The sequence below is a fragment of the Vigna unguiculata genome, chromosome 2 (assembly GCF_037176805.1).
Source record: "Vigna unguiculata cultivar grain cowpea cultivar isolate G323 ecotype 2 chromosome 2, ASM3717680v1, whole genome shotgun sequence".
NCBI lineage: Eukaryota > Viridiplantae > Streptophyta > Magnoliopsida > Fabales > Fabaceae > Vigna > Vigna unguiculata.
In genome coordinates, this window is record NC_140793.1 from 31,520,316 (window position 1) to 31,532,588 (window position 12,273).

General features: G+C 32.6%; 1 protein-coding gene and 1 non-coding gene across 2 annotated transcripts; one reads left to right on the forward strand and one right to left on the reverse strand.

Annotated features, from left to right (window-relative positions):
* Positions 1-1,622: 1,622 nt before the first annotated feature.
* Positions 1,623-7,996, reverse strand: LOC114173560 (uncharacterized). The gene is made up of 8 exons (XM_085670160.1): positions 7,521-7,996; positions 3,623-6,926; positions 3,476-3,548; positions 3,272-3,366; positions 3,126-3,191; positions 2,956-3,045; positions 2,513-2,689; positions 1,623-1,933 (listed from the first exon to the last, which is right to left on the reverse strand). Exons 1-8 carry the CDS (start codon positions 7,889-7,891, stop codon positions 1,898-1,900), a joined length of 4,212 nt encoding a protein of 1,403 aa, XP_085526286.1. The 5' UTR covers positions 7,892-7,996; the 3' UTR covers positions 1,623-1,897.
* A 3,778-nt stretch (positions 7,997-11,774) lies between these two features.
* Positions 11,775-11,846, forward strand: TRNAE-UUC (transfer RNA glutamic acid (anticodon UUC)). Its single transcript has one exon. It is a non-coding gene; the product is annotated as a tRNA-Glu (tRNA).
* The last annotated feature ends 427 nt before the right edge of the window (positions 11,847-12,273 follow it).

Below are 12,273 nucleotides of genomic sequence, written 5' to 3' on the forward strand. Positions count from 1 at the left end.
AAACAAAGTGTTAAATTTTAACCATCGATGCTTGTACCTATATAATCTATGATGTGATAAGTCCATTTATCAGTTCGTTGTTTTGGGACAAATGTTTTTTTTTTCTATTTTGCACTTTTAATAAAATAAAGGCTCATGATGTAGACGTCCTTGTGTAAAATTCTAAATAATTAATAGCGGTTTACTTCAAACACACTGTTTGATTTGGCTAGTGTTTTTCCAAACCATACAAAATTATTAGAGCGCTTTGGTCTGAGACAATAAAATTTAGGGCAAAGGCGTCACAAACTTCGAATTAACCTGAAAATGGCTACCCAATATTCTTGACTGCAATTTAAGGTTTTATTTTGTTATACGTTAGCGACTTTGTTGAGTGAAACTTTGAACACATACCACACACGCAAGCACATGCATATGCACATGCGCAGTTCGTTGAAAAATGACTGTTAGATAAATTTAATATGTTGCTTCTTATCTTTGTTTTCACCACTTGACATTATAAAAGGATTAAATTTACATTTTTTATTAATTTTAATATGGGTCAAATGTGCTCCCAAAAGCTACCAAAATAAATAGAAAGAAAGAAAAATATAGGAAAGTGGCATTTTAGAAATTAAGCTTTATTTTAATTGTTTAATAAACTGTGGTGGTAATTTTCCTAGTAGTTATGTATACCTTCAAATTATTTTTTTATTGTTGTATAATTGAGTATCACAAATTAATTCAGTCTTTTATATATCAATCTTGTGTATATTATTGATTATATATATATATATATATATATATATATATATATATATATATATATATATATATATATATATATTGTGAAAAATAACACTAATTAAATTAATAATAGATTTATAATATAAAATCATCCTTATTTTTTGGTTCGGGTGGGACTTGACTATAAGCTGTTCTGAACTTGACAAGCAAATTTAGCCCAAAGAAACAACCACGATGACACAGAGTCTTCCAGTACTTTCCTGTGGCCTGTTGAATAAACAAGCAGATTGCGACATGAAATACAGCCCAAACAGTGTTGCAACAATTGTCATTGTTTTCGTGATGCTTTTCAGTTCAACCTTCTAATGTATGACACTTAACCGTGTCAAGTTTCAAAGTTTGATATCTGAGATAAACTCAAATTCAGCTCTAACAAGAGCCAAAAGTTTTTGTGAAAAAAATCGCCTTTAGTCCTTTTCCTATGACAATATTATTTTTGATAAAATAATAATAGTAATAATATCTTGCTCAATATATATTGGGATGAAGACTACAATAACAATAATTGTTCAGAGTTACTAAGATGTCTATGAAGTTGTGCTGTTCCAATTCCGGCAATCCCCCTTCGAAAATTAAAGTCTGAATTTAGCGAAACCTTTGTCACATTCTCTCTTTTCTGAAACAGTTCGATAGTTGCGTCCATGCCTATGGAACTAACTAACAAAACTTATATGGATTATCGAACCACATAATGTGACTGAAATTTTTAACAAGTATGAATATTAATACACGAGACGTGCAACGTGAACAGCAGCGAATGTTGCACCACTAAACTAGGGTAAGTAGGCAATCTTGTTAAATATAGGCTTCGATAACCTCCAATCCATTTTTTCCACTTTCTTACTTGGTACTTTTTTTCTTGAAATTTATTAATAAGTTATTATAACAAAAATTTTGCTCATACAAATTCCCAATTTAGCTTCTACAGCTTTATAATTTATGTATCTATTTACTTTTGATGAGACTATTACAACAGAACATATACTTTGACAAAATAATTATAAAAGGCTTTGGAAGCTTGGACTGCGTGCCTTCCGGCAAAGGTGAGACTTCTATACACAATTGCAAGAGAAAGGGAGAGAGAAAAACCAGACCTGGACTGACAGGTATGTTACCGCTCCTCTGAGTTGAATTTATTCCAAGCTTCCTGAAGTAGATGAAGTATAATAATTAGTGAAGTATATGTATATGAAGCTAAACCATCAAATAATGTGATCAATGAATACTACACGGTTACATAACAGTTTTATTACATTTGTATGGAAATCGCCAACTTTCCAAGCACATAAAATAAAAACTATGATGTGACACCCTGGAAATATGAGATTAATAATATGCTCCAAATAAATAGGCCAACCTACCAACACCTCCACATCAGGGAAAGCGTTTGATCCCCTACTCCTATGAATTGATAGTGCTCTCTCGGTATAGGTTTGCTTGGGGGAGTAGGTGAAAAAGAAAGAGAATTAGGGTTGCAAAGACCAAAAGTGAAATCAAGTACATTTAATTTTTGGCCTACTCATGATTTTGTTTTGCTGAATCCTATTAATGCTTTTGTTGTACAGTGTGAAGTGTTCGTTCTAAATAGTTTACCTTCCGCAGTATCCACTTAGTCAACCAGGAACATTTTCCTACTCCTTATCCATACTAGGTACAGGACATTTTTTTGCAACAAAAAAATGAATAAAACCAACAAAGTGAAAGATAGCTTGTATGCATTACACACCTTCAAAAGATCAAAAACTTTTTCGCATATGTATTTCTGTTGAATACTAGCTCCACGTTGCTGTAATTTGTCAGGATGAACACACAGGGTGGCCTTCCTGTAAGCTTTCTTCACAGCAGCAGAAGTAATGACCTCCGTCAATGGGATTGACTGCCACCCAGAATCAGGCCAAAGGATCTGACAAGTAAAAAAGTTAAAAATGGGACCAATTTTAGATTATTCTGGATGGTTGCTCATCGCAACTCAAAAGGTCACAAATTGCAGAAGTTTTAAACATCTTGATCAAACATCCCGATAGATACATTTCTCATTATTTGAGACTCGTCACCTCGACCTAAACATGCCAAACTGTACTCTGTGTGTGTCATTTATTTGTGTGAAATTGGGAGTAGGAGGTTATAGAAGCAGCATAAATAAACCTAGTTCAGAATATGTGCACTTACATATTGCAATGTAGAAAGTAAGGCCCGCAAGTTTCCTTCTTTTCCACCTGACCACCTCCTTACTTCAGCATCCAGAGTCTCTGATAGTCTCTGCAAACAGCAGCAGACTTGAGTAACCAATGAGCCACAGAAACAACAATTTATACAAAGAGAAAAATTATATGGATCACATTTCTCTCAGCTTGCTCCTTCTGAGCTAGAAGGTCACGCATGTTCTTTTCTGCCAAAGCTTTTGCCTGAAATTTGCAGAAAATTCATCATTATGTCATTGTCTATGTGCATTTATTTTTTATCATCAAAAGATTGAAGATCTTACTGCACGCTCAGCTGTTCGGCGATGCCTCTCCAGTCTAGCTCTACACCTCTGAGGTGATTCACCTTCTCTTTCTGATCTCTCAGAAAAAGAGGCAGCTTCAAAGAAATCCAAATATTTAGCCAAGATTATATAGCAAGAGGATGTGGTAAAATATTGAACGAGACTACATACTAAAGCATTGCAGGGACGTTCTATTTTACATACCACCATAAAGAGAATATGGATGTCTGGAAACCGTTGAGGAGCTAGAGTTCTGAAACTGTGGATCCAGCATATCCTGTTATTTAATTCATTAGAAATATATTGGACAATTTCACAATTTATCAACAGTAGATTTAAACAGATACTCACTGAGGACGAAGAGTCTTGTCTTCCACAAAAGTTGTCAGATACAGATCTCTCTAACCGTTCTCTGGACTCAAACGCAGTCCTTTCACTCTTTAACTTTTCCAGGGCTCGGTCTTGAGCCTCTGCAGTTGCTCTTTCTACAGCAGCACGTTCTGCTTTCAATCTTGCCTCTGTAGTTTCTTTATCAATGTATGACTTGTCCCTGGCCTCAGCACATGCCTTCTCAAGTCTTTCCCTGGCCTCAGCCAATGCTTTGTACCGTGCTTCCATAGTTGCTCTTTCAAATGCAGCCCTTTCTTCCCTTTCACAAGCTTCAGCATATGCCCTATCGCGAGCCTCAAAAGTTGCTCTATCAACAGCCATCCTATCCTTTTCCCTTTCCCTTTCTCTCTCAGCCTCCAGCACTGCCTTCTCAACTTCTTTTTCTCGTTCTCTTTCTCTGTCCACCTCCTCTTCCATCTTTCTAAGATGATCCTTTTCCGACTCTCTTTCTCTTTTCATCCTTTCAGTATCTTTAATTATTGCAGATTTTTCATTAATACTCTTAGTTTTGCTTTCTGTGGATTGACCAATATGAAACAACTGGGCAGTTTTCTGAGCATTTACAGTCTCCTGAACAATAGGTTCAGCTGCTTCTGTGCTCCTTCTGCAATCAACCTTTGTCACTGTGTCTTCCTCCTTCTCTGACTGGGTTTTTGAATGCTCTGCATCTCCTGCAGTCATTTGTTCAGGCGCACTGAACTTTTCATTATCCAGTTGATTTTCCATCCCTACCCCTTTCAATTGCTTTTCTCCAACTTTGCATTCAGTTCTCATCTTTGCAACATAATCTTTAGATACCTTCGGTTTCCTAATAAATGCTTCATGCATGGAGGCTGATTGAGTAGATAGATCTTCGCCACTCTCAATTTCCCATGTCTCATCAGTTACTTCAGCATTCTTCATCTTTCCCCCGTCTTTCCTTTCCTTGTCATCCAAATCCTTGTTCAGTCCCTTACATTTCTCCATTTCACCATCTTTGTTCATATTCTCAGATTGCTCCAGGTGTCTATTCTCGTTTGATACAGCTACATTCCCTTCCGAGGCAAATGTTTGGCTTGATGTGCTCTCAGTGACTTTTTTCTTTTGATCCTCACTCAGCATCCTATTAATCTGTTCTTGCACTGGAGTTTGATTCATAACTTTCTGAATCCCTTTACCGTCTCCTGATTTTGGAGGTATATTTCCTTCTCCATCCCCATCATAAAAATCTTCAAATTTCTTTGTACTTTGATCTTTTTCATATGCCTTATTTTCCCTCTGCTCAGAAGCCTCTTTCAGTCTTATCTCTTTTACTTCCAGTTCAATGTCTTCCTTAAGCTTCTTTCCGTTCTCATCCCACCTGAAGGCAGGTAATACGCCTCCATCACTTTCTTCATTTTCAAAAGAACTTTTGAGGCTTTTCTCAATTTCTACTCTTTCACGAGCTTCTTTCAGTCCCTTGTTCATCTGAATCCGTTTACCTAGTTTCAATTTCATTTGATTTTCACTTTTGCAGACCTCTGTTTCCTCAGTGTAATCAGATTCCACAGCCGCATTTGATCTTTCAACAATATCTTCCAGCTTCCCAGAACCTTTCAGTTTTTCCTCCTGGTCAGTTTGTCCTATAGCAAAAGCTTCGCTTTGTGTTTTTCTATTTTCCTCCATTTTCTCAGAATGCTTGTGCCTATTCACGTTCTGTTGTTGCTTTTCAACCTCCCTTAGTTTCTTCTGATTTTCCCTAAGCCCCGTGGCCTGCTGAATGTCATTTGCTGTTTGTCTATCCACTTCTATGGATTTCTGGATTTCTGCTTGTTTATGCTCTCTGTTTCCCATCTCACACACGTCTTCCATGATTGCGGATTGGTCAGCTTCAGTTACTTTCTTTTCACTTTTTCCATGCTGGTGGGCTATTTTTATACTCTTCTCATTTTCTTCCTCCTCAAATACTTTGGCCATTTTTTCCCTTTCTATGTGCTCTCTTTGCCTCTGTTTCCCATTAGATGCTTCAGGTTTCATAATGTTTTCATCATGTTCACGAGCCTCTTTTGTTGCTTTATACTTTTTCTCGTACTCCTCCACCTGGAAATTTTCTTCAGTTGCTTTTACTTGTTTATGCTTTTCTTGCACATTAGATGCCTCTCTTTCCTTCTGACCATGTTTTTGGGCTCCAATACCTTGCATCAAATTCTTACTCTGCTTTGCAGTTTGAGTTACCATTTCAGATTCTTTCATTCCCACCAATTCAAAAAATTCAGATTCATCTTTCCATGTTCCAACTTCTGTGCTTCTATCGGATTCTAGAGATGACCGGGATTCCATCTTGTTCTTTTCCTCGAACATGTTTACAGCTCTTTTCCCTTCTAAATTGTCCGTAGTTTCTGGGGAAGCTTTCTTAAGTTCCTGCCTGTCATCTGTGGCATATAATTTTGCCTTTGAATGTCTCCAGTCATAACTTCCCAGCGCTGTCTCATCATTCAAGCTACTTAATCTAGTGATATCCTTACACATCTTTGCTTCATTAACTTTTGCATCATAATTTGATTTCAAATAGGTTTCACGATTCCATTTCTTTCTCCCTTTTAATTCTTTGGTACTCCTAAGTTTTTCTTCTGCTATAAGCATTGCTTCATTCATAGCATCAGCAGAAGCTGTAACGGACGAATTCATATGATCCTCCGCATCAAAGAAAGGTGGTGAAACAGCACCGGATGTCTCTTCGGAAGCAACCACCCTGCTGTTTGAATGAAGTCCACACATGTCCTTTTTTGCATCCACTACAGGAGGTGGACGAGATGGGGGAGGCACTTGAGAGGGCATACTTCTGAGGTTTATGTCAGACACAGTTATGAACATCTCACCGGAATGAGAATCCTTTTTGCTTCCTCCATTTTGAAGATTTAGATCGCTGTCAAAAGTCTGCTCCCCAAAGGTAAAATTGCCCAGATGTGCCACTGTTGTTGCCCTTGGGTGGTTTCCCTTCACATTCTCTGCACTAAATTCCATATCAAGATCAATATCATCAGCAACTTGATAGGAGGAATTGGTTTGATGCAATTGCGTAGTTTCATCGTACACTCTTCCGAAACCAGGAGCAGCATGCAGCTGACTCAAGTGATTTTTCCCCTTTGACATATGTTCATTGCTTGTACCATCGACCTTATTATGATACAAAATGTTCGACCCCACATTACCATCAACAGAGTGGAAAATACTTCCATTCAAAATGCTTTGATTAATTGCAGATTGATCTAACTCTTCAGAAAACGAATCAGTTTCTTCAGGACTCCTGTAAATGATGAAAGTTCATGATTACATTAGAGAACTATTTGCATTGAATACAGTCTAATCTAAGCAACATTTGAACTTTTTGAAGTAAACTAAAACCAATAATCTGTGTGTATGAACTTAGTGCAATTAAGCAAATTTTACAACATGCATAAAAATACTTTAAAGCATAACACCTGGAATTACAGATACCAGGAGTCCACAATTCCATATATCATAATAAACTACAAATAGTTCACCACTTCAACAGTTAATCTACAACACACTAATCCTGTTTAACGGAAAAACATAAGTGACTAAAAATCAAAGTACTCAAGAACAAAAGCGACCCGAATTTCATCACAGAAGAACTAATTTCCAAACGCACAATTCATTAAATTAAATCACAAGAACGACCCGCCCCTAACCAAATGCGACGATTTCCCTCAATCGAAGTCATGAATTCACTCTAACCGAGTCAAACATAAAAACCAGCAAGCAACTCAGTTGCCAATCCTCTAATTTCGGTGAAAGGAAAACAGAAGCCGCGAAGGGATCGCGAATTAAACACACGAAGCAAGGCAGGTAGCTAGGACAGTAGTAGCATTGTCATTACCAGGATTCTTCGGAGGAGGCAGCGTCGAGAGCAGTGTGGCGGTGAAACAAGTTGTCGGACGGAAGCTCAAAATCCAACGCACCGAAAACTTCGGTGTAGTTGAAAGAGTGGCTTCGGGGATCGAAGAAGGCCTCGGCGTCATGGACGGCGGGAAGATCAAGCAGCGGAATGGAGGAGGCACGTGCGGTGTGGAAGCTTCCGAAAATCTCACGGTAGTCTTCGAAACGAGGGGAGAGGGTTGAAACGCCGAACTTCGGAGGACCACCGTAAACGTCGTCGTATAGGGTCTTACTGGAGGAGAAGGTCCCATTGTTGTTGCTCTTGTTGGAGAGCGTGACGGCAGCTTTGTTCGGTTGTCGAGAATGCGCCATTTTTTCTTCTTCTTCTTCTTCTTCTTCTCTATGGTCACTCCTGCTTCTCTGAGTGAAGTATAGTGTGCAGAAACTGTTTGGGAACGAAAAGAGTGAAAATTCCAAGGTGTAAAACATAAAGCTGAAGCGTGAAATGACGATAACGGTCTTAAAACAGTGGACAATTCTTTGAATATTTAATGAATATAAGTTTACTTTGTTAATATTTACCATAAGGTTTCATTGATTGTTTTTATTTGTTACCATGTTCTAAAAAGAGAACATGAAATTGATGAATTTAATGTGGAATTGGGTTGAAATATGGGGAAATCTATGTTTCCTAGAAATGAAATGAAGCGAGATCCATGCCCATTTGTTTATAATAAAAACAATCAGACAAAAACAAAGGTGATGCATTCCGGTACTGTCCTATGTTGTATAATTGGAGTTAGATTTGTTTGTTTGGACTTTGTACGGTGTGGGGGTAAATGTCTCAATCAACTTTTTCTTCTTCTTCTTCTTTCCTCGATAATAATCGACCAACTTTATGCTTATTTTGGAACGTTGATAAAATTATTTTTAGATTAATTAAATTTTATAAAATTAATTTTGTGTACGAGCGCCTCGCGCGCAATTTTTATTTAAATAGAATTTTTTAAAAGTGTTTGGATAATATATATATTAAAAGGTGATTTTAAAGGATAAGTATATTGTTTGAATACTTTTGAATTAAAACCGATGTTGAACGGTAATAATGGAAACAAACATGGAATTAAAAATAAAGGTGCAATGGAATGGGACCTTGTGTTGGCCACTTTATGTTTACTATTAAGTCACGCACCGTTGAGACTTTGTTGGATATGTTCACCTTCCTAAACTAAAAATAGAAAAGGTAATGTTCTATTTATTGCCATCTTTTAATTTTTTTTTTTATAAAAGTTAACATGAATTGAAAAGACCACCATTATATTTTTATATAGATGACCCCAGAGAAAATGAATGTACCTCAAGTTAAATTTAAAGGGTATTTAAATCAAGAGATTGAATTAATACAAGAAATTATATTAATTCACTTTATTTCATTTTTTCATTATACAATACTTGATTTTAATTACTTTTTTCTTTTAATTCATAATAAATTATGATAATTAAAAAACAAAATATGCAGTTTCTTCTATATTTGGTATTATTATTTAATTCCATTTTCACATATCAAGTTTTTAGGGTTGTATATAATGATGACAAAAATGTCTATATTCATATATGTATGTCTATAAATTTCGTGATGGATATTAAATTGATATTTCTAATAAATATTAATGGATAATAAATATAGGTATTTTAATTTTTCGTTTGTGGATGAAGTGGATACGAATATTTTCAATTTATACATATAATGATTATTAGCTAATAATTATTAGTAAATTTTATTTATTTTTCAAAAATTTAAGTGATCAAAATAATTTTATTAATGAAAGAGGTATAAATTATGGAATAATAGTTTAGAATTTAAATTCATATACTTCATTTAAATTTACTTTTTAGAAAGACAAAGTTTATTTATATTGAGTAATTTGATTTGTACTTAATTTTTTTATCTATATTTATATTTTTAAAGATTTAATTATATATATATATAAATATATATATAAATATATATATATATATATATATATATATATATATATATATATATATATATTTATTACAGGTACCGTGGATACTATAAATATAAAAAAAAAAAAAAAACTACAGTACATAATGGAGTACGTAACAAAACAATTTTTTTTAGACGGATGTAAATAGGATTAGATAATGCTCATATAAAGCTTGACCTATTATAATCTCTAATTGTTGATAAAAATTTCGATTATTTAGTTTATTGATTATTATTTTTTAATAATGAAAAACAAACTTTTCTAACTCATCATTTTCTTTTTGGCGTTTACAACTTATATTTGTAATATATATATATATATATATATATATATATATATATATATATATATATATATATATATATATATATATATATATATATATATATATATATATATATATCCAAACAACCTTTAAGAATTTAGGTATTGGAGGTATTGATGCAAAGTGTAGACATGATTGAAGCATTTGCTAAGAACCTTGGAAAATCCTCTTTTTTGTTTCAATTTATTTCTTATCTTTTCAATTTGTAAATTCTAATTTTTCCATCACAAAGAGTTAAACTTACTGTTGAGATTAAATTTTTTTAAGATAATTTTTTGTTAAAAACTAACTTAACGTTACAAAACTAATTTTGTAGGATAAGGTTTGTACTCACTTATATATTACGAAATTGCATTATCTCCGGTTAATGTGGGACCTCCAACATTTTTTGTGTATTCTATGATGTTAATAAAATGTTTTTCCATTTTTAGGTTAGTATTTGATTTTTTATGTCCAATGTTTATGGTGAGATTAATACATGATGGTATTTAGGGATAAAACATGATTCATTAATATTTTAAGAGTATGGAACTTAATGAATGATTGCTTGTTGAAGATTTAAGAGATTAGAACTTTATAAGTTATCATAGGTTCAAAGTCACTAAGAATTAAGTTTGAGTATATTTGTGACCTGATTTTGACATGAAATTAAAATTTAGATATTTGTGAATACATGAGAATGAAGAGGATGAAATCTAATATTGACAATTGTAAATATTTTATATTAATTTTGTTCGCATACAAATTGTTTGATAAAAAATTTAAAAGAATTTCTATTGTGTTTTGATGATCTTTCTTGTCCAATTGAGTTGTAAATCGCAATAGTTATCATATGTGCATAAATCCTTGAGAAAAAAAAAAATATTTATCCTTTACTACTTTACTATCGATGCACTTATTATTTGTGCTAACAAGTTTTTGGATTTTGGATAAAAATAGTCTTGTGAACAAAATAACACTATATTTATTTAAAAGTGTAAATTAGGTTAACATTTAAAGCTAAAATTTGATGAATAAAAATAGACCTAAAAATAAGAATGTTGTTAAAGATAGTCAATTAAGTTTTGTTATAAGATTAATCACCTAGTAAATATTTCACAAATACATCTTGATATAAAGAATGAATTAAAAATAGCATTTTAGTAAGAAAAAAAAAAGATTTTATGACAAATAATCAATTCAATTAGTACATATTTAATTTTCCTCAAGTTTATTATGTAATAAACGTACTTTATACTCTCTTGCAATAAATTAACGTTTAGAAAGAGTGTGAGATTCTTGGAAGTTGTATTTTAGAAGTGAAAATGTTTTAAAATAATTATTCCCTAACATTTCAATGATAAAACGCTTAAGTCTAAATAGAATTTTTATAAAGGAATAAGATTACTCTAAAACACTTATCTCTCTAAAAAAAAATATTCTTTATAGTTGGTTTGTATATATTTTATTATTATAGTTACTTTCTTTAAGGGATAAATGTATTAATACATTATATATATTATGTCTATTTACTTTGGATTTATCAATTTTATAATATTTTTAGTAATTTTATATTTTTACTGTTAAATGTTATAAGGAATATTTTATTTAAAATATTTTATTAAAAAAAAAATATTGTCTCTAATAAAATTGTTTCATAACACACATGTTACTATGTCAAGGAAAATATAATTTTCTATCGATGAATTTAAGTTGTTAAGAGGAAATATTTATTGAAAAAATTTATTAAATCTGAAACGAAATACATAGTAAATATTTTATTTTATAATAAGTATTCTAATTTTATTTAGCTAAACAAACGAAAAAGACGTAGTTGTACCATTTTGGTGATCTTATTTTGAGTAATATTGTGGTTTTTATTAATTAAATGTTATCAACATAAATGTATAGTTTACTTTTACTGTGAAAGTTATCAAACAATTCCGTTGTCGTCCAGCGGTTAGGATATCTGGCTTTCACCCAGGAGACCCGGGTTCGATTCCCGGCAACGGAAGTTTTTTGCTACACTGAACAAATTTATTATAATTACATTTTAAATAAGAAACAAATTTATCAAAAACTTTATTGTGGTCTAGCGGTTACCATATTTCTTGTTCTCTTAGGAGACTCAGATTCGATAATTGCCGATGGAAGTTTTTGAAAACTCTTCTGGGATTTTTCAAATATTTATTGTATCACATGGTGTTCTTGTCCTTAATCCTTTAAACTTTGAGAGTACTTAAAATTAACAGATTTATTATATAATTTTGCATTATGATTATAAAAAAAAAAACTTGCATAATTGCAAATATTTATATTATATATACTATTAAAAGTTTTTTTATTTAAAATTGTTATTGTCTTTAAAGTAACTACTAATTGAGGTGTTTTATTAATAATGATGATTAGAAAGAAAATAAAATATCTTAAATAAATTATAT